This window comes from Barbus barbus (assembly GCF_936440315.1).
Source record: "Barbus barbus genome assembly, chromosome: 37".
NCBI classification, from domain to species: Eukaryota; Metazoa; Chordata; class Actinopteri; order Cypriniformes; family Cyprinidae; genus Barbus; species Barbus barbus.
Window position 1 is genome coordinate 27609710 of NC_136715.1, and position 27595 is coordinate 27637304.

At 39.4% G+C, this 27595-nt stretch overlaps 2 protein-coding genes across 3 annotated transcripts; both read right to left on the bottom strand.

Moving 5' to 3' along the window:
* Positions 1 to 1935: 1935 nt before the first annotated feature.
* npffl (neuropeptide FF-amide peptide precursor like) lies at positions 1936 to 3433 on the bottom strand (the record flags this gene model as incomplete). The annotated part of the gene is made up of 3 exons (XM_079395880.1): positions 1936 to 2145; positions 2941 to 3062; positions 3278 to 3433. 3 exons carry the CDS (start codon positions 3431 to 3433, stop codon positions 2025 to 2027), a joined length of 399 nt encoding a protein of 132 aa, XP_079252006.1. The 3' UTR covers positions 1936 to 2024.
* Positions 3434 to 6599: 3166 nt separating this feature from the next.
* On the bottom strand, positions 6600 to 27595 carry slc11a2 (solute carrier family 11 member 2). Of its 2 annotated transcripts, XM_079396106.1 has the most exons (18): positions 27306 to 27418; positions 25211 to 25351; positions 24306 to 24442; positions 23542 to 23601; positions 22230 to 22345; positions 20312 to 20431; positions 19608 to 19727; positions 18206 to 18312; positions 17052 to 17122; positions 16900 to 16967; positions 16652 to 16807; positions 15382 to 15540; positions 15196 to 15282; positions 14044 to 14163; positions 13807 to 13956; positions 10505 to 10578; positions 8300 to 8453; positions 6600 to 7883 (listed from the first exon to the last, which is right to left on the bottom strand). In XM_079396106.1, exons 4-18 carry the CDS (start codon positions 23576 to 23578, stop codon positions 7776 to 7778), a joined length of 1647 nt encoding a protein of 548 aa, XP_079252232.1. In that variant the 5' UTR covers positions 23579 to 23601; positions 24306 to 24442; positions 25211 to 25351; positions 27306 to 27418; the 3' UTR covers positions 6600 to 7775. The 2 variants fall into 2 exon arrangements, with proteins under 2 accessions (XP_079252232.1, XP_079252231.1); XM_079396105.1 differs by lacking the exon at positions 24306 to 24442 and having other exon boundaries at positions 27306 to 27595.

Sequence of the window (27595 nt, forward strand, 5' to 3'; positions counted from 1 at the left end):
CCGTCTGCCTGAGGGGAGGGGTTCGAAGAGTCCGTGTGCAGGGTGAGTAGAGTCCTTCATGATGCGGAGGGCCCTCCCCCTACATCGTGCTGTGTAGAGGTCTGTGATGGTGGGAAGCCTGCTCCCCATAGTCCTCTGTGCAGCCCTTACAACCCTCTGCAGAGCCCTCCTCTCAGCAGCAGTACAGCTGCCATGCCACACCGTAATACAGGTGCAGAGGACACTCTCCACCGCACAGTGATAGAAACTCCTCAGGACTGAGCTCCCAAGTCCAGCTCGCCGCAACTTCCTGAGGAAATAGAGACGCTGGTGGGCCTTCCTGACCAGCCGGATGGTATTGGTGCTCCAGGTAAGGTCCTCGGTTATATACACACCCAGGTACCTGAAGCTAGAGACCACTTCCACAGCTACTCCTCCAATGTACAAAGGAGGAGGAGGGCGCCTGTCTCTTCTAAAATCCACCACCATCTCCTTGGTCTTCTTCACGTTGATGCAGAGGTTGTTTCCTCTGCACCACTGCATCAGGTGTTCCACCTCCTCTCTGTATTCCGACTCATCATTGTCAATGATGCGTCCCACTACTGCTGTGTCGTCCGCAAACTTCACTATATGGCAGCTAGGATGTCTTGCCGAGCAGTCATACGTCAGCAGAGTGAACAGGAGGGGGCTCAGCACACAGCCCTGTGGCGAGCCAGTGCTGAGAGTGATGGAGGAGGAGATGGTGTTGTGGATCCTGACAGTGTCTTGAATGTGAGCCTCATCCTCGCATTCAAAGAAGTCGTGAAGTCCTGGCCTAATGGTTAGAGAGTCAGACTCGTAATCCAAAGGTTGTGGGTTTGAGTCTCGGGCCGGCAGGGATTGTAGGTGGGGGGAGTGAATGTCCAGCGCTCTCTCCACCCTCAATACCACGACTGAGGTGCCCTTGAGCAAGGCACCGGACCCCCAACTGCTCCCCGGGCGCCGCAGCATAAATGGCTGCCCACTGCTCCGTGTGTGTGTTCACTGCTGTGTGTGTGTGTGTGTGTGTTCACTGCTGTGTGTGTGCACATTGGATGGGTTAAATGCAGAGCACGAATTCCGAGTATGGGTCACCATACTTGGCCGTATGTCACTTCACTTCACAATCCACAGAGAACAGGCCACATTCACTCAGCCGCTATATCCAGGGTTTTTAGTCAGGTCCAGGTCGACATTGATCTAACATTATTATTGATCTAACTAATTTTTGTCTATCAAAAGTAATTTTAAGACTCATTCATATGTAGTTCTTGAAAGATTAAATAATCAGATTTTTGATTTAGACATTTTAATATTTACTCATTGATTACTCATTTCATTGATGTTCAATAATTGGAAATGAAAATAACATGTATCACTTTCAGTGCTTTGGAATATTAATAAAAAAAAAATATTTGTCTCAAAGAACAAATTAATTCAGTGTGCCAAACAAAGCAGGACTGTAATTGCCATAGACAATGCAAGTAAATATGTGTTTGCTAGTAATTATCACTAGTACTAACTTTAAAATGCTGCATAGAAATATCATAGAAATTAAATCATATACTTAAAAAAAACCTCATCATTGTATCGCATTTAAAAAAAGCTTGAATAACCCATGACATTTCTCTTGCAAAATATGTTTAGTAAGTTTGATAAAAAAGAAAGCAAGAAAGAAGGCTCAGGCAAAATGTGAAGAACAAGAATGACCAGAAATGTCTCTGAACAAGCAGCTTGTCATTTATTTATACACAGAAAATACAATACACAACACATATGATTTACAGTGGATGGATAATCACAACATGCCCTCACATGACTATTTCCTTCCACTCATTCACAACTTATGAAATATATTTACTACATTTAAATATTTTTGATTTGGTGTGTTATAATTACTATCACAGGGTTTGATGAAATGCACAGAAGAGTGACTGATTGCCTTGGATCGGTTGGGAGAATGAGATTCTTATAGATGTTTCAGATCTACTAATTACAAAACTCTAAAGACCTCAGTCTGGGGGGTGTTATTTTTTGCCGAATCTTTGTGGCACAGCCATGCTCCATATCTGTCCGGGAACAGTCTCCCAGTCGCGAGACTGTATCCTTTCTTCTGTGGACAAGCCGCTCCGAGTCCCCCGACCAAATCTGGAGTGCGAAAGAATAACACCAAAGTAAATCCTATAGACATTTCTGTCATTTTTATAGTAGAGAATATCTTATAGACCACCCACAATCTTCCATACTCACACTTCCATACTCAAATGTTATGCTACTGCTGAATAGGGGATCCAATTATACACTGTCTTTGACAGTAAATCACCAGATCTTCTTTTCTACTGATAGTGACACAGGCATCATGCAAGCTGTACTCTGCCACCTCTCTGGCAGGACTTTCAGGGTTTTGTGTTTGAGGTAAGCAATGTCTACGCCACATCAACTAACCACTGGGGTACCTCAGGGTTCGGTCTTGGGCCCCTTCCACTTCTAACATTACTGAGATACTTCCAACCACTGCTACACCACACCAGTCTCATTATCCCAACACAGATCTCCACTGGACTATTGCAATGCTCCTCTTGAGACCCTTCCTCTGTGTGCAATCAAAACTCACAAATATAGGTTTTCAGTGGAAGGACTTGTGCTTGCATGCAGAACAGCAGCTGAATCTACACTACACAAGTGTATGTACAGTTGTATGTAGAGTTTTTACCTTGTTGACAGTATTGTTTAAGATGGTAACTTTAAAGATGTCGTTATAATGTCATGCTCATTGTGCCCTTCTAAAAAAGAAGTGTGCTTAATTGTATTGAATCTTAGAAATAAAAAAAATTAAAAAATCTAGCTGCAGATAATATAATATTAATGAAATGAAAGGACACTTAAGTGACAAAGAGAGACACTTTCATGACTTGTCACAATGTTTCTTAAAACTATACGCACCGCTGTGGCTGGTGCAGCACTGAAGGGTTGCGTTCGTATCTCTGAGAGCCGTGGAGTAAAGAGCGCAACATTTCCACCAGAAGACGATCCTCCAGAAGATGATCCATCTGCTGTTCGATGGCCTGTTACACATCAGGGACAGTCAGTATCTCCCTCCTTCACAAACACTCAAGCTGCTCTTTTACTTGAAAGTCTCCATTCTGATATGCCACGACTGAGTAAGGAGTTGTAGTGAACTTTCTTTAAATGTATGAAAATTTTCATGGCCAAAGGCATCTACCTTCTGCCATGCACTTTTGAACTTATATCGTCAAACATAGAAAAGTGTGCATCTCACCCCTTGACTCTGCAGCATGTTGTCGCTGTCTGCGTCCTCGCGTGACTCCAGCAGGAGTTTGCTCTGCTCCAGCATATCATCTTTGGGGATGGACTGGCCCATATCGGTCATGACCAGCAGCACACCTAGCAGCATGAACCACACGCCCGCTTCCATCACAACAGTAATGCTACAGCCGCTGGACCTGCACTGGTTTAGTGGGGTGTGTGTGGAGCAGAACTGGAGACTGGCCTTAAATACAGAGAGCATTCGACCCCTGAGACGGATGAGGGTCCATCTGTGATGCTGGGATTGGTGATGGTCTGTATGATGGATCCCACAGGAGATCAACACGCTCATTCAATCTCATTAACAGCTCAGCAAATACACTCCCAATACACTGGCCAGCTCCTGCTTTCCTCATATCAATCAGGAAAAACGACACTCTGATGACATGGTCAGAATCACTAGAAGATATCTGATGTGACTGAAGTCCTGGAGATGTATCTCTAAGCGTTCCCATTCATCTCAGCCTGCAGGAGCTTACAGCAATGGTAGAATAAACAGCAACTCTTGAATGGTCATCAATGGAAAAAATATCCTTTTGCCCTCATGATGAGGTTGTTACAGTGTTTGCTAATTAAAGCCTGACACACACACACACACACACACACACACTGGGATCAGCCATTAAAGTGCTGCTCATGTCATCAGGGACGAATCTACGCAACACTTCCATTAACCACCATGACTACTAATCGGATTACAGACTGAAGAGCTGATGTGTGTTTGAGGTGTTTGTGTCTTAATAAGACCTCATTTGCAAGATGAATGTGTGCATCACAACAAAATGACTAAAACTATGTAAATAAAACAGGAAAAAAAACAAGTGTTAACTACACAGTGGGGTCTAAAATATACTAGCATTCTAGCAACACAAGGGCATGGGTTCGATTCCACAGAACACATATACACACTGTAGAAAATGAATTTTTGTTGTAAATTGGTATTATTGGAGTGTTTTACAAGAAAATAGGGTCACACTTTAGTTTGGGGACCAGTTCTCACTACTAACTATTAACGATGACTTTTGCCTCAGTAAACTCCTAATGTGCTGCTTATTAATAGTTAGTAAGGTAGTTGTTAAGTTTAGGTATGGGGTGGATTAAGATATCTATCTAGAATATGATCATGCATTAATATCTGCTTGATACTAATACGCATGCTAATAAACATCTATACTAGTGAACATTTGAAGCAGATCGAACTCTGTTTTGTTTTGTTGATTACTGTAGTTAATAATTGGTCTTTATTTAAAATTAAGTTGTACCAGTACTTGATATTTCTAAGATTTCCAATGTTTTTCAGTGCAAGTCAAATGTGCTGTAAGCGAGAGACTCATTAGATGAAAGCATCTTCCAGTGAACAGGAACATGTTGGTCTCTGAAGCCACTGCACACGTCATCACACTGAAGCGGCGTCTCTCAGGAGAGCGTTGTGTTTTAGAACAGATTTATTTCCAACCCTGACAGCACACGCACATCATGGAGATGTCTATGTGACGTCTGCATTTACATCTGATTCACATATATCATGATTCACATATTTTTAGAGTGTTTGCTCATCTGCAATACGTCTATAGGACGTCTCCTATCTGATGTCAAGTAGACATTTACTAGATGTCTTTAAGATGTTTATGGTTTAGAATGTATGTAAAACTGACATCTTACAGACGATGTTTTCCAGATCAAGTGATCTTTAACAGACATCTCGCAGATACGTGTGCTATCTGGGAACTGATGAAGCTTTACACTAGACTCTGGACTCTTAATAACTGACCTGAAATGATCACTTAGCTGCTGAACTTTTATTGACTCTACAGCTGATCTCAAAGAGACATAAATGCTATATATAGTCCTTATGTGAAAAGACATGGTTATCGTAAGTTAACATACGCTTTGAAAAATCTGAATAGATTTGTATTCTTATTGTAAAATTATGGAACTTTAGGTCATATTGTCTCAAAAGTCATTGAATATTATTGACAAAAATTGTGTACGAACCCTGATACTATCCAATGTGTGTTTCAGTATTCCAGGAAAGCAATGTAAGGGTCACTTTTGCCACTCTGAGCTTTCTTTAACAGGTTTTTTTATGGTTTGGACTGCTCGTTCAGCTTGTCGATTGGACTGTGTGTCACATGCTCAAATTCCTACACTTTTGCAAAGTCCCTGAACTCTGTGCTGGTGTACGGTGGACCATTATCTGAGAATCTGGTATTGCATGCCTCGTGAACATGGACTTCATGGCCACAATTACACTCTGAGTAGTTGTGTCAGACAGTTCGCTGATTTCTGGGAATTTGGAGTAATAATCAACAGACAGTGAGTAATCTGAACAATTGAAATGGAACAGATATGTGCCAATTTTTGACCAAGGTCTTCCTGGTATTGGATGTGGTATCCTTGGCTTGCTTGGATTGCTATTCTTGTATTACACACAGGACTTTGGGAAACAAATTCTTCAATTCAGCCAATACAGAACATCCCTGGCTCTTTCTTTACACCTCCAACATGTGATTCATGAACTTTCATCAGCATTTCATGCCTCAATTTGCTTGGAACAATAAGCTTTGCCGAAATGAAAAGAAGTCGTTATGTGAAGCTTATTTCTTCTTTGAAAGTCCTGCTTATCTTCTTCACATCAACTAATTAAACTAGCATTTTCATTTGATTTGATGTTATCTCGTTGGCCCTGCAGGTGTCTATCGCTTTTTCCAATGTGAGCTCTGCCTCACACAACAGTCTGGCGTGAACTTTGTCTTCTTTTAATGCCATATATGATTCGATCCCTTATAAGTGAATCAATCAAATCGCGGAATTCAGTCTTTCACCTTGTGTTTAAGATCTGTGACATTTACAAATACGAGTAGCACACAAAATACCTCACAGTGTGCATGATTAATAGGAACTCGTGAAGCAAATTGGAGGCTGTTCCACGAGGCCCGTTTAACTCAAACTCACGTCTCTGTATGATTAGAAACAGACTGGAGTTTCATCATCTGTGTGTTAACGTCTCATTCAAATCTGCACGCTCACCTGCTTAAGGCAGATCGGACCTGAAATCAAACGGACACCCAAGAGACAAACAGATGGACTTGAAGAAACACAATAGTTGACGTAAAGTGCACTTGCTCTGTATTTCAGATGTATAGGCACTCATATTATTTGACTGTAACTTAAATGATCTTCTGTCTTTGACAGACGGCTCACTCTGGTTTGTTTGCACTCATTCCTTAAATGCTGTTTGTTTCTGTAGCACGAAAACATTTCACATCATACTTCATGAAAATAACATTTTGGGCTTTTATTAATGTCAGCTACACATGTACAGTGTGTACAGACTCGGGTTGATCAGTGTACATAAGATTCATGTCTTAAAACAAATACATCTCAGCTGTTCTCTCTCAGCATGGAACGGGTTTCAAACATACAGCAGATCAGAACACAAGTATCTGCCTCATACACCAACATCTACTCCTACATAAAATCAGAGAAACAGTAAATCAAAATCATTTCAATGGCATTTCAAAACAGGAATGAAATGATCTGGCATGAAGGGAAACTTTTAATGATAGTCACATCTCCTAATGAAGACACATCAGAATGCACAATATGACAAAACAATGAAGAATTTAAAGGCACTTTTGTTGTTTCGGTTTTCTCTTGGTAAGGAAAGCTGCATAAACTAATGCTTTTTATTTTGCTCAGAAACTCGTTAGTAGTCAAATGACGGCAAATCTGTTCAGCAAACAAGTTTCAAGTAGCGATGCACCTAAACTAAATAAACAGCCAATAATAACAGAATCTTTGAAATGAAAAAAAACAAGATGAATGAAAATAATAATAGATCATTTATTGACATAAATGAGGTCATTTATTTTCAGTTTCAGGTTTTGGTTTGGTGTGTCAGTCTTCTGTGCGTGTCTGCGAGCCGTCTGTACTGTTTCTTCAATCAAATAAATATTAATTTCTCTTTCATTCAGGCGTTAAAACACATGTGTATTAGGGTGAAGGCAGGCTAATATTCCTGCGGGTCATAAAATCACTTCATCGGCTTATTCATGTTAAGAAAAGCAGAACCTTTAAATAACGGTTCAAACCATCTAGTCTGCTGTTCATCAGCAAATGAGTCATTAGTTAGCGAGTTATTAACTATGTTTAATTTGCACTGTTAAATTATCTTGACTTTACACTGATTGTACACAGACCGCTCAGTGTACTTTCTGTAGGGAATCATTTTAAGCCCATATTTCTGCAGCTGTTGTAGTTAATAAGTTATCTGAGGAGCACAGTACATCTATCAGTTCTGCCAGACCTACAATAGTAGATGTATACAAAGTGGCAGAGCCAGGAACTGATGCAGGAAAACCAAGGAAAAGACTAATATTTGGATTGTACTGTTGGTTACAGTAAGGACGTTCCTCACACTGGAAGAACAAACAAACATTCATACTGCTTCAGGAATCAAACTCTGGCTGTTCATCCACAAGAACGGCCGGCGGATACTGAACCGAACCTCTGAAATCCAGACGAGAGACGCCCAGAGCGATCAGACAGCGCCACACCTGAGGACACACACACACACACACGTTTGTGAATTGTGGGGACTTTTCATAGACTTCTATTACTTTCATACTGACCAAACAATATTTTCTATCCCCTAACCCAACCCTGACCCTAAACCTACCCCTTACAGAAAACCTCTTTGCATTCTTACACTTTCAGATAAACTATTTCTTTTATAATGTTTGCCCTCGTTGGGACCGCAGGCCAGTACCCACAATATCAAATAATTCAGGTTTTACTATGCTTGTGGGGACATTGTCACACATACACACTCATACACACACACTCTCACTCACGCACTCACTCACTCACACACACACACACACACACACACACACACACACACACACACACACACACACTCAGTGACTGGACTTGAACAGTCATCTTTGTCTGAAACGGAGAGACGTCTCACCAGGTAGCAGACGAAGCTGAGATAGGCGATGGAGAGTAGGGCAGAGAAGACGTAGAGGACGGTGCTGTTGAGGGCCGTCACATACACCACCACAAAGTACATGTTGATGGCACACACCACCAGGATGACCAGACCTCCGCCGATCTTCCACACACTGCAAACACAACACCAAACCGTCATCCACCGCTGATCACAGCTCAGGAGTGCTCAACAGAATCAGTGAATACAGCACTGATCCACACGCAGCACCACCTGCTGGACGCTTATGCTTCAACTACAGACTGATTTGTTTAGTTGCATGTAAGAAAGCAGTTACTAAATCTTGGCTCAAGAGAAGCTCTTCTGTCAGACAAATATGCTCTATGGAAAAAATGATCTTCTCCCTCTGGTTACAGAAGAACACAGGGGAAAATGTTTGGAGGAAATAGGATAAATAGGTTATATGCTTCAAACAAGCAATGGCTAGACTTCCAAAGTGCACCTCAACTTCCATCTGTACCTGTGGTTCTTCATTTCTCATAAGACCTCATGTAAACTGTTGTTAATTTTTTATTACTGCAATTTGTTTTCTTTTTTCTCTGTGAATGTGAGTATCTTCTTGTAGATATTTTGGTTTATTTTTTGACAAATTTTCTGTTTTATTAGACACAAATTGAGAACAAAGTATAAAAAACCAGACAGATTTCACCTTATAAGCTCAGACTGTCTGATGTCATGGAAGCTAATGAGATTCATTATGTTTAACACACTGACCTAATCAAGCAAAGCACAGTGATTTGTGAAGACTATATGTCCTACTTTACCACTTGCATACAGTACACTCACATAAAGTGATATACTGTATACAAAATCCCAAATGATTATTTACATCATCGATTATTATCGACCAGCTCTAATCTGTTAAATATGACTATAAGGCATGAAGATATTTATAATAAAGCTTGGCTGCCTTCGCAGCAGAAAGGTGAAACGGTGTAATCAGTGCAACCAGAACACTGAAAAAACACCCATAATGCACTGGGCACGTTTCCGTCCAATGGCACTCTCAGTCTGCTCTTACTGGATAGTCTTGACCAGAGTCAAATCGTTTCGTGGGAGCGTGGGTTTATTTTGACGGGTTTCTGTAAAGACCTTTAGGTTTCTGTGTGTAGATGATATGTCGATAGTTTTTCTCCATTACCGACTTTGCAAAATTTGCTAAAAAACTGCAAATGTTCTGCGTCATTCAGTAAGTTTAATTTCTCCATCTGGATTCTGCATCCCAGAAATCACACGGCCTTAAGTAACGTATCCAGAGCCCTGCAGACAGTGGCTAAACAATCACAAATGAAAGTATTGTGAAGAGCACAAATAAATACACTCGACTTGGCTTTACTTAGACTTGGATTTAGTTCACAAATAACTCTTGTCATAAGTATAATATTCATTTATAATAATTAGGGATGGCCATTTTTCAAAAATACTGTATTCAAATATTTGGCTCATAAAAAAACTAATATTTGTTTATTCAAGTGACATTTAACTAAATAAAAAGATGTTATTTTTTAATAATCAAATTGTGTCACTATTTCTGAACAAGCTTATGATTAGGCATTATACACAACAATGTTCTACAACAAACTTACGTTACATCGTTAAAGTAACGTATATAGTTGTATAACGTATATACAACTATAAAGGTTCTCTTTTAGTTGAAAACATGTAAATAAATAAATAAATATTTACTTACATATATTTAAAGAACAAAAGCATTCAAGCTCAAGCAGAGCAAATGGAGAAATCAAGCAGACTCGAGTCGACCTGTGTGCATCGTGTTTATATTGTTTCACATGTTAATATTGAGAAAAACAATAATATCCACCTGCTCGGGTGAAAACTTTTAACATGATGCTGCCATCTTTCTCCTTCTGTAATTTGACTCTAAATTTATGAAAATAATGAAAATGTTCATTTTGACCTCTACAAACCAGTGGATTAGTATATTTACATATTTCTTTCACCAGAAAAAAAATACATTAACAAAAATGTGGTTGGGTTGACACAGAATGACTCTACTGTGTTAATGAATGGAAAAAGAAGTAGTTCATCAAAACATCTCGCAAATGGAAAACCCTGTCCCTCATCTGCTTCCCTTTTCTACCAAAGCTGAGCTTCTCGACACGTTCTCAGTTGGTCTGCGGAGTGAAGCTCAGCACAGATACTCACAGCCCGTTGGCGAAGTCATTCATCAGCGAGGTCAGGCTGGTGAAGGTCAGGATGGGGATCAGAGCGAACGGCAGCTGTTCAACACAAAGAACCCAGATCAGGAGCGCATCACAGAATGTTTCTTAGCTTAAGTCTTCCCTTACAGGGATAGTTCACCCAAAAATGAAAATTCCATCATTAATTACTCACCCTCGTGTCGTTCCAAACCCGTAAGACCTTCGTTCATCTTCGGAACACAAATTAAGATATTTCTGATGAAATCCGAGAGCTCTCTGACCCTCCATAGACACGATCAAGGCTCAGAAACGTAGCAAGGACATCGTTAAAATAATCCGTGTGACATCAGTGGTACAACCGTAATTTTACGAAGCTACTAGAATATTTTGTGCGCACAAAGAAAACAAAAATAACAACTTTATTCAACAGTTTGTGCAATGTACGCGGATACGCTGTTTGTGTATGTGATACTCTCCAGAATGGAGCTATAGGGTGATGCAGAGGAGACCAATTGTTGAATAAAGTCGTTATTTTTGTTTTCTTTGCACACAAAAAATATTCTCGTAGCTTCATAAAATTACGGTTGTACCACTGATGTCACACGGATTATTTTAATGATGTCCTTGCTACGTTTCTGAGCCTTGATTGTGTAAGTAATTAATGCAATCAATGACAGAATTTTCATTTTTGATCCCTTTAAGATATGATACGTTAAAGTAGGATTTTTTGCAAATTCATATTACAGAAGCAAATCTTAACTTGATTCGGGATTCTTGTCCTCTCTTACAAAATCGTATGTTATCTGTAGTTAGGAAATCGTAAACTACATCATCAAGTTCACTAATCCACTCTCAGGTCTGTTGCCAAGCAACCAACACTGGAGCTGCTGATGAGCTGAACAACGGACGAACAAAACCGCCGAGCAGGAAACTGAAACTCTGAGAAGTTCGGTAGAAAAGGCAAAGCGATACTATTTGGTATGTTTTCAGCTTCACTCGCTCACGAAGACAAAGACAGGGAGCGGGAAATAGTCTGAATGTGAAACATTGAAAACATTGTTGGACGGCGCTAGTGTAAGCACTTTTTCCATTAGCTTCCAAATCATTTTTTGATCACAGCTGTGGGCTTACCCTAAAGTTAAGACAGTTTTTAGGATTTTTTGAGCAGTTAAGAGGTTTGTGTAACACCCCTCCTATCTGTAGTTAAGCACTGAGGAAATGCTCTTCTGTATTAGCCTTTATCCTACATGTGTTCCTAACTGAAATTACCACGCTTACCAAACAGATAGGATCTTTCTGTAACACCCCACATGAAAAAACACTATAGTCATTTATTTCTGAACCATACTATAGTGAAGTACTTGAATTAATGTGTTGTGGTAATTCTATAGTCCCTGTGGTAATATAACAACTATAGTAATATAATATTATTTATTACAGTAATATTAATATTTATTACAGTATATCAGTTCATTATCGTTAATACTGCAGCATGCTGTAGCGTTTATTAACAAACTGTTGTAAATTCTATAGACCCTTATCATGTGAGTAAACACTGAGATCGCCCTGACTGCTTCACTAACGCTGGCTATGAAGTCTGTTAGCTTGTTTGTTTAACAACACCTGGAGAAACCCTGATTTTACCTGCATACTGTCCAGGGCCGCATTATTTGAAAAGGTTAACTTTAACAGACGAAACTGGCCGACCTGTAGTCACTCAAAGCATGGAGGATCTGACCGGATTCCCTCCGGTGGGGTGACTCGCATCTAACGTGTATAGTGAAGACAAACTCACCGTATATCTAGTCATGAAGATGTAATATAGATTTCAATTTCAGCAGCCAACTATTGTTACAGCTACATTATTATTCCAGCCACAATTACTCATAACAATGTATATACAATTACATATGATTAAGCATATAAATCGTCAGTTTGTTGTTTTACACGCAAGCACACAGACATTATTTCATACACGACGTGATGCATACGAAATCTTTAGACGCGCCCATAACAACAAAAGACAATACTTTATTGAACCTTTTCTGATAAGAAGTGTGCGCTGCCTGCAAACACGAGCATTTTTGACGATCGTGTCTGTCCAGTCCGCTCGTTTGATCTCGTTTAACCACAGCTGTCGTCGGGTTTTTTTGTCTGGCAGTGGCAGCAGCGTTAAAATTACAATTTCAAAATTCTGACTTTATTCTCGCAATTCCGAGATTATATCTCATAATTCTGATAAGACAAATCAACTGGTCATTCTCTCTTTTGAGTTATATCCCACACATCTGCCTTTTTTTCCCCTCAGAATGGACAAACTCGCTATTGTTGAGTTAAATCGAGTTATAAAGTCCGAAATACGAAATATAAAGAAGTCTCAAAAAAGAATTGTGATAGTATCTATGATAGGTTTAAATAGTATTTCATGCTGTAACTGTAGGGCAAATATAATATGTTCCCTATGAACTGTATATGTGAATATTATGGAGATCAATTGTTTAAATCAAATTTATGCTTTAAAAGTAGATTAATCATAGCAGGTTTCATTCATCTGTCTGTCCGTTTAAACATCTGCGTTTAGCTTCAAATGGTGTTTTTGACGACAGTATTCTATAAAAATGATTTGCATTCCGATTCTGACATCCAAAGGCTCAACAATACATTCTCTCTTATTCCGTGGATCTTTCCCACAATGCACGCGCAGCTGTGAGTGACGTAACTGTGATGTCTACACGAAATTGGTCTATAACATAAGTGTCCCTGCAGCACAAAAGCAGTCATCAGTAACACAGGTATATCTGTAGCAATAGACAACAATACATTGTATGGATCAAAATTATACATTTCTCTTTTATGACAAAAATCATTAGGATATTAAGATCATGTTCCATGAAGATATTTAGTAAATTTCCTACTGTAAATATATCAAAACTTCATTTTTGATTAGTAATATGCATTGCTAAGAACTTCATTTGAACAACTTTAAAGGAGATTTTCTCAATATTTAGATTTTTTTGCTTCCTCAGATTCCAGATTTTCTAATAGTTGTATCTCAGACAAATATTGTCCGATCCTAACAAACCATACATCAATGGAGAGATTATTTATTCAACTTTCAGATCATGTAGAAACCTCAATTTCAGAAAATATTGACCCTTATGACTGGTTTTGTGCTCCAGGGTCACATATACAGGACATTACACTTTACTCTAGTATGGCTCAAAACCCCTACAGTATTTACTATAAGTTGCTACAGTATTTCTCCGCCCCCTGGAGAGCTGCTGGAGCTCAGTGTCATGTGTGTACCTGCATGCTCTGCAGCACGTTCAGGAAGTCGTTCATGCCGGTGAGATGCTGCACGTCCTCGAAGACGGCCACCAGGAGCGTGGGGAAGATGGCGATGGAGCGCGTCAGCAACACGCGAGCGAAGCGCGACCAGTGCAGGTTCAGGAAGCCCTGCAGGAGCCGGAGACAGACAGACGTCACATACGTGCCCAAACATCACGCCATTCAGTCAACCGAACGCTCTGGAGACCCACATACCTCCATCACAAACTGACCCGAGTAGGTTCCAGTCATGGTTGAACTCTGTCCAGCGGCGAGGATCCCGATGGCCCAAATATACAGCGCAGCCGGGCCGAAAAAACAGCCCAGAACCACACCCTTCAAACACATCATTCACAAGCACACAAAGATCATATAATGCATGAATATTTCTCTCAATATAACATCTGAATGATTAAATATGACACTTTCAGAGACCTATGAAATCCCTTTTATATTTTCCAGATTCTGTTTTTTTACACTTTAATTTATCTGGATTCTGTTCTTTTTCCCGTTATACATTTTCAAGACTTTTTTATTAATCAAAAAGCATATCTAATTAACTGATTAATTAAATTAATCAATTAAACTTACACAATTAACACAGATTTATTCAAAGTTTGACAAATCTTACATTTTAATGCCCTGTGAAATGGTTTTTTTTTTTCTCAAATTCAGTTTTATTTTTTTACCAAATACTTGGATTCTATTTTGATGATTTCATTAAATTGTGATTATAAAAAGCATCTCTAATTATTTGATTTTATACAAATTTATTTTTACTTTATTTATTTCAGAAATACGGTGTTGTGTAGTTTTTCTGCAAAATAAATTCTGATATATATTTTTCTGGTAAACAAATAATGTTTTAATAATAATTTTATTAGTAGTAGTAGTAGTACTATCATTAAATGAATTATTAATTCTGCCACGATTTCTGAAAGTTAAACCCAGCTTGACCGGTTGCTGTGAAGACCTTTAGTTTCTGTTTGTATATGGTATGAGGATTAGTTTTGAAAGAAACACTGTACTGACCTACTTTTGATTTATTCATCCAAAATTTGGCAAATTCTGTGTCATTCCACGTTTAACGGTAAATTCAGTTATGACTGGATTCCGTCTGTGTTTTCTATATTCTGGAAATCATAGGCCCCCCTAGGCGCTGACACAAACTCCTCCGGTCATGGGATACATACAGCCTTGACATTTATGCATTTGGCAGATGCTTTTAACCAAAACAACTTACACTGTGTTCAAGGTACACATTTATACTTGTGAATGCCAGCGTGGTTATCATATTTAGTAAATATATATTCATAGTGAGATTACTCCAAACAATGCAGCAGAATAAGGTGTTGGTTTGCGTCATACCCCTTTGTAGATGTCCACCTCCAGTGTTTCATTGTTGGCTGGGAAAAGGTCACTGTGAGCACTTCCTGTTTCATTACACTGCTGACCCTGAAGAGGAAACACCAATGGAGTGCAGTTATAGATTCATCCATGAGCTCAAATGTGAAACACTCACTGCAAACCTCTATAACAGGAAGTAGTGCTCACCACTTCCATGTTGGTCTTGCCATAAAAGGCCTGTGCAAAGACGGCCACCACAAACACATTGATGAGGAACGAGATGAAGAGAGCGATGGTGGACTCGATGAAGTAGTACTTGTTGGCCTCCTTCACCTCCTTCTTGTTGGCTCGATTTATGTCTCGTGACTGAAGCAAAGAAAAAACTCTGATTAAACACATCAGACGGACTTCATGGCAAACAGACAAAAAAGAATATGTTCATTTGGGCTTCGTTACATCTTCTGTTGTTTAATGAAAGTTTATTGCATTATTTAAGCATCATGTGTTACCATGATGGTGTTTAGTGTTTGCATGAATGACTCTGTGCACCTTCTATATATTAGTATATCAGAATCAGAATCAGAATCAGAAAGAGCTTTATTGCCAAGTGTGTTTGCACACACAAGGAATTTGTCTTGGTGTTATGAGCTTCCAGTACAGAAAGTACAAACATAGTGCAGACAACATATAATATACTTCTGCTTGTGGCGAAGCTTCTTGTGATGAGCTCTGATTCTTCATGTGGCTTTCTCTTTCACCACCCGCATTATTATGGTGTTGTCAGTATGTTTAAGGTACAAAACTGATTTTAATAGCAGTGTGTGTTGAATTTACTGGTTTACATTCAAATTTCCCTGTTTGTAAATTAGCTTTATACTGTAAATTTTACAGTTTGTTCTGTAAATGTCTTTACTGTTTTTCTGTATTTTTTTAACAAAATTATTCTGGCAACCACAGCTGCCAAAATTATTTGGTAAAAACTACAGATTTCTTTTTTTACAGTGTAGTACATCTCGGTGTTTGATCCTACAATGGCTTATTTACATTGAACTACGGCTTCAAACACATTTGTGACCCTGGACCACTAATCTGAGAGCTGCATAAATAATCTCTCCATTGATGTATGGTTTGTTATGATAGGACAATATTTGTCTGAGATACAACTATTAGAAAATCTGGAATCTGAGGGAGCAAAAAAATCTAAATATTGAGAAAATCTCCTTTAAAGTTGTTCAAATGAAGTTCTTAGCAATGCATATTACTAATCAAAAATTAAGTTTTGATATATTTACGGTAGGAAATGTACTAAATATCTTCATGGAACATGATCTTAATATCCATTTTTGTCATAAAAGAGAAATGTATAATTTTGATCCATACAATGTATTGTTGTCTATTGCTACAAATATACCTGTGCTGCTCATGACTGATTTTGTGCTGCAGGGACACTTTTATGTGATGTGAGCCATTCACTGACCTTCACAAGAGCAGAATGCAGGTAGATGTTATGAGGCATTATGACAGCTCCCACGATCCCGACGGCCTGCTCCATCTGCGTGGGTCCACAGCCGCTGCAGTACGGCACAAACATGCCCTTCAGCACCTCGCCCTGGTCTGGAGCCACACGCACATACTGCAAACAACCAGAGAGCAGAGAGACACGTCACACACCGAGCGCTTACACACACACACACCCGCTGACAACATGCTGCAGCTGCACTGAACCTCGTAACCAAAGCTGAGAGCCATGATGGTGATGAGGAACCCAAAGAACGCCTCCAGCTTCCTCAGACCTGAAGAAGACAGACAGACACTCGCATTAGAGCCACGACACGAGCCGGTGCGATCACTCTCACGCTCCTTCAGTGCAGACCTACCGTACTTGTCCAAAAACAGGAAGACGAAAGTGTCAATGATGGTTATCAACACTCCAGCCCACAGAGGAATCCTGCAGAAGAACATCAACCATCACCAAGATGAATGAGCTCCATTCCATCACATCCTCAATCAATTAAACTTTCAACTCCTCAATCCCTGATAGCAGCAAACATACTGAAAGAGCTCAGTATTACTTATCAGACTGACAGTCACAGCTGTTTTCAGAGGAGCAACTGGTTAGTGTCTTAAATCACTCTGAACAAATAACAGCATAAAATGTCAGTTTGTTAAAAGAATAGTTCAACTAAAAATGAAAATGCACTCACCCTCAGGTCATCTGAGATCAGGATGAGTGTTTCTTCATCAGGTTTGTAGAAATGTGTCTCTGCATCAGTGTCTCAGCAATGGATGCTCTGCATTGAATGGGTGCCGTCAGAATGAGAGTCCAAACAGCTGATAAAAACATCACAATAATCCACACCACTCCAGTCCATCAGTTAACATCTGGAGAAGACTAAAGCTGAAACAAACCAGCATTGAGACGTTTTTAACTCAAATACAAGTCCATAATCCATAATAACACTTCCTCCAGAGAAAAAGTGTTCTGGTCTGAATCAGGAGAGAAATCTGCACAGATCAAGCAGCGTTTACAAGACAAAACAGCTCTAAACTAATATGTGGCTGGATTTTGATGTGAGAGACAACAGGAGATGCACTTTATCACTGGAGGAAGCGTTATTATGGATTATTTTGGCCATGCAGCTTTTCTCTTTAAAAGGATGGACTGGAGTGGTGTGGATTATTGTGATGTTTTTATCAGCTGTTTGGACTCTCATTCTGACGGCACCCATTCACTGCAGAGCATCCATTGCTGAGACACTGATGCAGAGACACATTCCTACAAACCTGATGAACAAACACTCATCCTGATCCTGGATGGCCTGAGAGTAAGTAAATGTTCAGCACATTTGACATTTTAGGGTGAACCATTGCTTTGAAAAAAAAAAAGTCCAGTTGGTGTCACATACATTAGCATAAAAAAAAACTTGAATAAATTGTCAGCTGCTAATCATCCTCACAGCTGAAGCACACATGAAGTGACTCAATCGCGTGATGAAGATGATGACTATGATGATGATGATGATGACGTTACCTGCCGACCGACAGCAGATTGAGGGCGATGGCGCAGCCGATGACCTCCTGCATGTCAGAGCCGATGATGGCCAGCTCCACCATCAGCCACAGGATGATCCGCGGCACCTGTAGACACACCACACAGTTACAAACACACACCAGCCTCTCCAACGCTGATCTCTCAAGCCTTCAAAAAACAGCAGATGTGCTGGTACGTAGTAATACAGTATGTGACCCTGTACCACAAATCCAGTCATAAGGGTCAATTTACTGAAATTGAGATTTATACATTATAGGGCAATATTTGGCTGAGATACAACTATTAGAAAATCTGGAATCTGAGGGTGCAAAAAAATCTAAATATTGAGAAAATCTCCTTTAAAGTTGTTCAAATGAAGTTCTTAGCAATGCATATTACTAATCAAAAATTAAGTTTTGATATATTTACGGTAGGAAATGTACAAAATATCTTCATGGAACATGATCTTAATATCCTAATGATTTTTGTCATAAAAGATAAATGTATAATTTTGATCCATACAATGTATTGTTGGCTATTACTACAAATATACCCCAGCGACTTCAGACTGCTTTTGTGCTGCAGGGTCATGTATGATGTACTGTGATAATGAACATGCACAAAATTGCTGTGAGAACTTAAAAATACTAATAAATAAATCTTAAATCTTATGATTTCTGATTGGCAAACCCTGCATGAGTGCTGTGTACAGGAAGCGCACACTGATGTAAACAAGCTAAACGTCACAGAACGAGAGTTCGGCTGAATGAAAACTCTAGTTCACTCTCTGACAGTAAATCCTGCTTCGAGAAAGACTCGGATTACACCTGCAAACAAAACACACTGCGCTGCTTTCTGTTTCTGCTCACAGAGAGCAGCATTTACATCTTTTCAAACAGCCTTCCAGATTTTTGCATCAACTTTGTTTATCAGATAACACTTATTTAGATGTAATATTTGTTTTCAAGCACTTGTATACATTTTTGCATTTTAAGCTGCACTAAAGCATGCCAGATAAGATTTCTTCAGTATATTATTATGATTTCTGAAGATCATGTGACACTGAAGACTGGAGTAATGATGAAGCTGCGCATAACAGAAATACATTACATTTTAACACATATTCACATAGAAAACAGCTGATTTAAACAAATAATATTTCACAATATTACTACTTTATTGGATTTGTGTTTAAATAAATGCAGTCTCGATGAGTAGAAGAGACTTCTGCTAACCAAGACTAAAAGAAAACATGATTATTTCAAACTTTTGAATAGCAATGAGTGTAAAATGAATGGAAATGTTATTAGTATTATATGAATAAAGCTGAACTGGTTATTAAACAGTCCAGTGGCCAAGCAGCAGAAGGTGCAGTATTTCTCCGGCAGGTCGTGTGGCTCACCGTAGGGTAATGGCGGTTGCAGACCTCGGCCAGATGCATACCGGTCACGACACCGAGACGAGCGGCCAGACGCTGCAGCAGCAGCCCGATGATGGTGGCACCCAGCAGAACCCACAGCAGCTGCAGGACACACACACACACACGCTGCTGTAGTCAGGGTCATTCAGAAAATTAACAAAGCCATTGATAACACATATGCATTATTGTATTATAGGTGCTCATATTTAAGTTAGAAGCAATTATTTGACTACATGCGTGTCAGCAAAAGTCACTATCATCTCATTCTGAAAAACTACATTATATTGCCAAAAGTATTGGCACCCCCTTCTAATGAACATGTTTGACTACTTTAGTTATTTCTATGAGTATAAATCTTAATGTTGAAGCATATAATGATATTCTAGGGAATTGTGTTCTTCTAATTTTATAGCAACAGTTTGGACAGGACCCTTTTGATTGACATTTGAAAAGACATGATTGATTGAGTCAGTGTGGAAGAACTTGACAGTGCTAAAAGCATTGTTAATGAAGTCATTCAGGAGCAGATTCATTAAAGGGAATCAGAGCTGGCGGCAGAATCATTCGATTCTTTACGATGTCTATCGTGTGATGACTGCACCTCTACACAGAAACTGTGTAAATGCGGCCAGCAGCATTAGGACTGACCACAGCGTTGTCCAGCTGAGTACAGATACATGACTCACCTTGAAGCCCGCTCTAGCCCCAGACTGGAGATCGGACTCGATGTTCCCCGGGTCCAGATAGGCGATGCTCATCAGGAAGCCTGGTCCAGTGAAGGCCCAGAGTTTACGAAAGCTAAACAGCTGGAGAGAGAAAGAGTAACACATTAACCAAAGAGTTCGGGGTTGAGAACATGCTGATCTCTGAAGATCACATGACAAGTGTCCACAGAATGGGATGCCAGTGCTGTTTTCATAACAGTTTGCATTTGTTTATTTTTCCACTTGTTTCTCTTCCTCTTGTTTGAGGAAATCAAGATTCGTCTTGTTGTTGGACTAATTCATGAGTTAATGAAACATCACTCTCTGATAAAACACTTTTCTTACCCATCAGCTATCTCTCTCTCTCTCTCACTCACACACACACTCACACTCTCTCTCTCTCTCTCTCTCTCTCACTCACACACACACACACTCTCTCTCTCTCTCTCACACACACACACAAACACACAAGCCTGATAACGGCTCCGTCACGCTCATAAAACAGCACTGCTATAACCTGATACACCTTACAGCCTATCACGATTGTTTCCCGTCACATTTCCTGAAAGGAAATTCATGAAAGGACATTTAATACAGTGGCCTGCAGTTCTTTAGATGTTGTTGTGGGGTCTTTTGTGACCTCTTGGATGAGTCGTCGCTGTGCTCTTGGGGTCATTTTTCACACTTTTTCACACAGGGCCATGTGGGTTTGGATTTTGCTTTCCCTTCATAATAAAACCCTTCATTTAAAAACTGCATGTTGTGTTTACTTGTGTTATCTTTGATTAATATTTAAATTTGTTTGATGATCTGAAACATTAAAGTGTGACAAACATGCAAAAAAATAAAAAATCAGGAAGGGGGCCAACACTTTTTCACACCACTGTATATGCCTAAAGAATGTGTCTGATAATTAAATCAGGGACTTGTCTCACAGTGAATCTGGTTGGTGCCCAAACACACTCTCATTACGGTTACCGTCTGAGTCTGTGTACACTGGAACTACCACAGCACATCTTCATCTTCTTTAAATAGTTCAACCAAAAATTTACATTTGCTGAAAATCTCCTCATCCTCGGGTCATCCCAGATATAGATGAGTGTGTTTCTTCATCAGGTTTGTATAAATGTGTCTCTGCATCAGTGTCTCAGCAATGGATGCTCTGCAGTGAATGGGTGCCGTCAGAATGAGAGTCCAAACAACTGATAAAAACATCACAATAATCCACACCACTCCAGTCCATCCTTTTGAAGAGAAAAGCTGCATGGCCAAAATAATCCATAATAACGCCTCTTCCAGTGAAAATCTGCTGTTGTCTCTCACATCAAAATCCAGCCACATATTAGTTTAGAGCTGTTTTGGACTGTTTTAAACGCTGCTTGATCTGTGCAGATTTCTCTCCTGATTCACACCAGAACACTTTTTCACTGGAGGAAGAGTTATTATGGACTCTATGTATTTGAGTTAAAAACATCTTAATGCTGGATTAGTTTCAGCTTTTATCTTCTCCAGATGTTAACTGATGGACTGGAGTGGTGTGGATTATTGTGATGTTTTTATCAGCTGTTTGGACTCTCATTCTGACGGCACCCATTCACTGCAGAGCATCCATTGCTGAGACACTGATGCAGAGACATATTTCTACAAACCTGATGAACAAACAAACACATCCTGATCTGGGATGACCTGAGGATAAGGACGTTTATAGCTCCCTATTTTGGGTGAACTACTCCTTCAACATGGAATCCTCTGGACTGATGTACTCTTGGCTTATTATAATAACATTAGTTTGGTTTACTTGTGTATTTGATGAGAAACAAATGATGAAAGAAGTCACAAATATAAACAGAGCAAATGCTGGTTGTATTGTTGAACAGAATGATTTTTCAGGTCGAGGTACCTTAGTTACTTCTTCCTCGGGGATGGGAACCTTCTCCTCGAAGTATGTGGAGATGGGCTCCTGCTGCGGGCCTGGAGACGCAGGGCTGTAGAGGTCAGGCTCCTGCGAGCTGCTCTCTGAAACACAGCGTTACGTCACACATCAGACAGAGACGTGAGCTGGAGAGTTTCACAAGAGTGTTCAGAGCGACAGAGCATGTGATGGAGAAACACGCTTCAGTCACATGAGCCGCTGAACTACGACTGAAACATCATTAACACCATCACACTCCTTTATTGTCTCCTGTAATATAACAATATAGCCAACACTGACATCCATCAAACCCCGGCGTGCCCAGGATCTGCTCGTTTCCTTCAGAGCTGTGAGGATCCAGCAGAGCCAGAGCGAGTCAGTGAGTTCAGCAGAGAATATGACACATCATAAACATGGAGAGCACATCATGAGCACCGTAAAACACGAGGAAACAACGCCAGTAAACTACCAGATCATTTCCTCTGAGTCTTACGACAGCTGATTACGAAACGCACTTTTACATACACACACACACACACACACGCATGTTCTTTCACTCATTTAATTACACTACTAGCCAGCGTTCAAGAAATCCTGTATAACCAGTAGTGTTCAGCTAATTTATCAGTCAGCGTTTTAAATTTTTAACCATCAGCCAATCTGTATTTCTGTTATGATATCATACACATGTGACCCTGGAACACAAAACCAGTCTTAAGTGGCAATTGAACATGATCTATACTTAATATCCTAATGATTTTTGGCATAAAAGAGAAATGTATAATTTTGATCCATACAGTGTATTGTTACATGCTATTGCTACAAATATACCTGTGTTACTCATGACTGCTTTTGTGCTGCAGGGACACATACTGGCTTAATATCAACCACTGGCCACCTGCTCTCTAAAATACCAGCCATTAAAAAGCCCATATGGGCTGATCTGTAGTAAAGAGTCACGGGTGGATTCTTGAAATTCAACAAATCAACAGATGCCTCTGATTAAGAAACTACTTTTAGATGCACCACTGCTACTATACTAAACTCACTACTAGTCAACGTCTCTAAATGTATGGTCAGTTATCATCTGTCCAGCTGTATTACTGAAGAGCCGGTGTCCAAATTAACTTCAATAACAACTGCATTTAAGGTTGTTTTAATGAAGAACTGAGGCAGCACTGGTTTTAGTGTTATGAAGAATCATTGAGTTTTCCTGAAGCTGGTATAAAGCACTGGACCTCTGGTCATTCTGGACAGGAACCCTAGAGACTCGCATGATCATAGGTGATGCACATCTCACCTTCCAGCACGTCGTCCCCATCCCGTTCAGTCTTCATGAGCTCCACGAGTGCCTCTGAGTCTGAGAGACAGAAAGCACAGAGACAGCAGAGCTGAGTGATGGAGAACACGCTTCAGACTGTTACCTGGACCGCACTCATGTCTACACAAATAAACCAGACACATCATAAATATGCACCTATTTACTCCACTAACAACTGTACTCACATATTTCTGCACATTCTCTGTGCATGGGAATACTTCTTGCTGCCTCAGTTTTACTGAATACAGACATACAGTATTTGCACTGCTGCAGGTTTACTTGTGCTTTCATTATTATTTCCATGTTGATCCTTTATGAATTAATGCACAGTCCAGATATACATTTCACCGCACAATATATTTTATGATAAAACCTTACAATGAAGTCTCATTTGTTAATGCATTAATTAACATGAACTAACAATGATCAATATATGAACTAAGAAAAGCGTTCTTAGTTCATATAAACACACCTGTTCTTTGTTTATATTAGTTCACATTGTATTAGTAGATGCTGACATTAGCATTAAGTGCTGTAGAAATATTTCCCATTGTACTTCATGTAAACTAACAAGTACACTTAAGAAATAAAAACCCCTTGCATAATATTAATTACATACATGACACAAAATGTACACCTAAAACTAAAAAAAGAGAGTTTAATCTTTAATTTGATACTATTTTTTCCCTTGCAAACTAATGAGATCTCAATGGCAAACATGCAGACGTGTGTTTTAGATGCACCTCAGGTTTTTCCCCTCGGGAGCAGTAATTCTAGTATTAACTGGAAGATATTTGACATAAATACGGCTGTTCAGAGCAAACCCCACACGGCCAGACCACACACACGGCTCAGCGATTCTTGAGAAGCAGGTGCAATACTGAAAAGACAAATCCTTGTACTCAGAAAAATGAAACCACATTTATGCATCTCATATGTTCTAAGATACTGAGCTATGCTTTGATGCAACCTCCCAACTTTACTCTTTCTTCTCTTATTTTTATCTGATGGTGGTGATGAAAACCTGAATTTGTAGTCATTGTAACTATCAAAGACATTAAATCAGTCAGTTACTGTATTAAAACAAGCAGTGAGTGTGTCACGGTTTATTAAGCTTTTATTAGAGTATTTTGATATTTCATAGGAACACAAATGATCTGTTTTCTCTGATCTCAGAAAAGTATTGTGATTAATCACGATTAAATCGCATCCAAAATAAGTTTGTTTACATAATATATGTGTGTGAGCTGTGTACATTTATTATGTATATATATATATATATATATAATAAATAAATACACACATGCAGTATATATTTTGAAAATATTCCCATGTATATATTTATATTCATATAATTGATATTATATAAATATTTTAATTTAACATTTTTCATAACTATACACATGCGTGTGTATTTATATATACACAAATATATATCACACACACATATTACGTAAACAAAAACTTTTATTTTGGATGCGATTAATCATGATTAATTGTTTGACAGCACTACTTTTACATTCTATTATTAATCCCACATAACATTTACAATTGAAAATATTTTCATTTTTAAACCTAAAAACAGTTATAATTGTGTGTGTGTGTGTGTGTGTGTGTGTGTGTGTGTGAGAAAGCAATGTCTACTTACAGACAAACCCAAGAGAAGATCAGTAATCCAAAGAGAGATAACGACCGGTACTGCCCTTCACAGCGTGCGCTTTCATTCAACTGATCTGCAGCAAAGGATTGTGGGAAATGGAGGAAGTGCTTGTGACCTCGCCGCTTTAATCTGGGGAAAGCAGCAAGAAACATCTCTGATAAGTCCAACGGCACAACACACGCCCAGATTCACACACACACACACAGAACAAACACACACACACACACACACAGAACAAACACACACACCCCCCGCTTCATCCGGCCTTCAGTCTGAGAACGACTCTAATAAAATATGACTTTATCATTCAGTTTTACAAGAACAGGAACAGCAGGTATATTATTATTTACATGATCATTTAAATGAACATCTCAGGAAAGGGTCAGGGAGTTTGTAGTAATAAAAAGATCACAATAATCCTCAGCACTCATCTGGAGAAGACAAAAGCTGAAACAAATCCATCATTAAGATGTGTTTAACTCAAATATGAGTGCATAATAACTCTTCCTCCAGTGAAAACATGCATCTGCTGTTGTCTCTCACATCACAATCCAGCCACATGTTTGTCTAGAGCTGTTGTAAACGCTGCTGGATCCGTGCAGATTTCTCTCCTGATTCAGACCTGAACACTTCACTGGAGGAGCCGTTATAGACTCATATTTGAGTTAAACACATCTTAATGATGGATGTGTTGGTTGTGTCTTCTCAAGATCCTGCCGGCGATTATAAAAGCACTCAGTCTCAAATCATGACAAAATACTTTATTCATCCTATAGAAAACAGTCCTAGAAACGGTTTGAATGCTATAAGAGCCAGGTGTTTTGAAGGCCTCGTGGCCTACGTGAAACGTCACAAGGTTTTAGCTGAAGGTGCTCTGATACGAGGCACAATGCTAATGAGGAGAGCAAGGGAAAGGAGTTTGTGAGTACTGGGAGGAGATGATTACAGAGCAGGTCTAGTGGGTAAACATGAGATATATAATGAGGGGAACTCAGACCCCAGACCCCAGGACACGAGGGAACTAAACACAGAGCCGGGCTTGAGCAGACTTGTCTTCAGTGGGTCCCTGATCGCTTGTCTTTTTCCAACATTGGGACTAATGTCATGGAGTTTATTCAGAGCTGAAAAAAAGTCAGAATTGCGAGTTTATATCTTGCAATTATGACTTTTTAACTCGCAAGTACAAGTTTATATTATGCAACTATGAGAAAAAACTCGCAATTACCTTTTTTTTCTTTCTTTTTTTTACAGACTTCCATAGATTTCCATTTGTTATTAACACAGGAACAATTAACTTTAAATCCATAAGCTTCCTCACAACAAAACCAGATATTAAAGAGATCCTCCTCTAGATACAGCAGCGTGTGAAATATACAAGCATTATCAGCTGAAGATGGAGAAGGACAGTAGTGGAGTATTCTTACTGTACTCCAGCAAATTTAATCTGTAGTTTATCAGACTGTTTTTCTTTGGAAATTCACTACATTTCGAAGCATAATGTCGTATTTTATACTGCACTACATCTCAGAAACAAAGCCTGTTACCTTTAATACTTAAGAACGTAAGAAGGTAGAACTTGTACTCATCTTTGAACCACTTTTACTTCAGTAACAGAAAGAAAGTACTAGATTTCTAATGTAAGCAAGTATTAAATGATATTTCATATGAAACAATATTATGCTTTGTTGTGAAGTAAAAGCTTTCTAAAGAAACACTCTGATAAACTACAGACACTTTTAAAGCAGAGTAAAAATACTTTGAATCCAGAATTAAACAACGACTGGACAAACACATGATGAAGATGAGGATGAGGATGATCAGAGCTCCAGTGAATGACTCGCATTAACACAGCTCTGTCCAGAAGCACTACATGATGTTTTATATTCATATATTCATCTCAACCTGCTTTTCTTGCTCCATAGACTGTGCACCTTTGTTTATATTCATCTCTATTTCTGCTGGAGTCAGTAAAAGCCATGCAGCGCTGTTTCTGTCATCTGGACTTTATAACAGATCCTGACCAAAGAAACACTAACACAGCTAATGAACTGCTGCCGAGCACTGAATAAACACATTCACTCACACAGTCACCGGAGGATGAGGAAGATCCTCGGATAATGATGAGTGTCTTCAGTCAGAGAACCGAAGATCTGCTGTAATCTCCAGCCATGAGAACAGCGAAGGAGACAGCGTTTCATAATAAGAGTCCTGAGAGCAGGAGAGTCACGAGTCAGTCTGATGCTGAATCTGCAGCGGTGTGTTTCATAATAAGAGTCCTGAGAGCTGGAGAGTCACGAGTCAGTCTGACGCTGAATCAGCAGCGGTGTGTTTCATAATAAGAGTCCTGAGAGCTGGAGAGTCACGAGTCAGTCT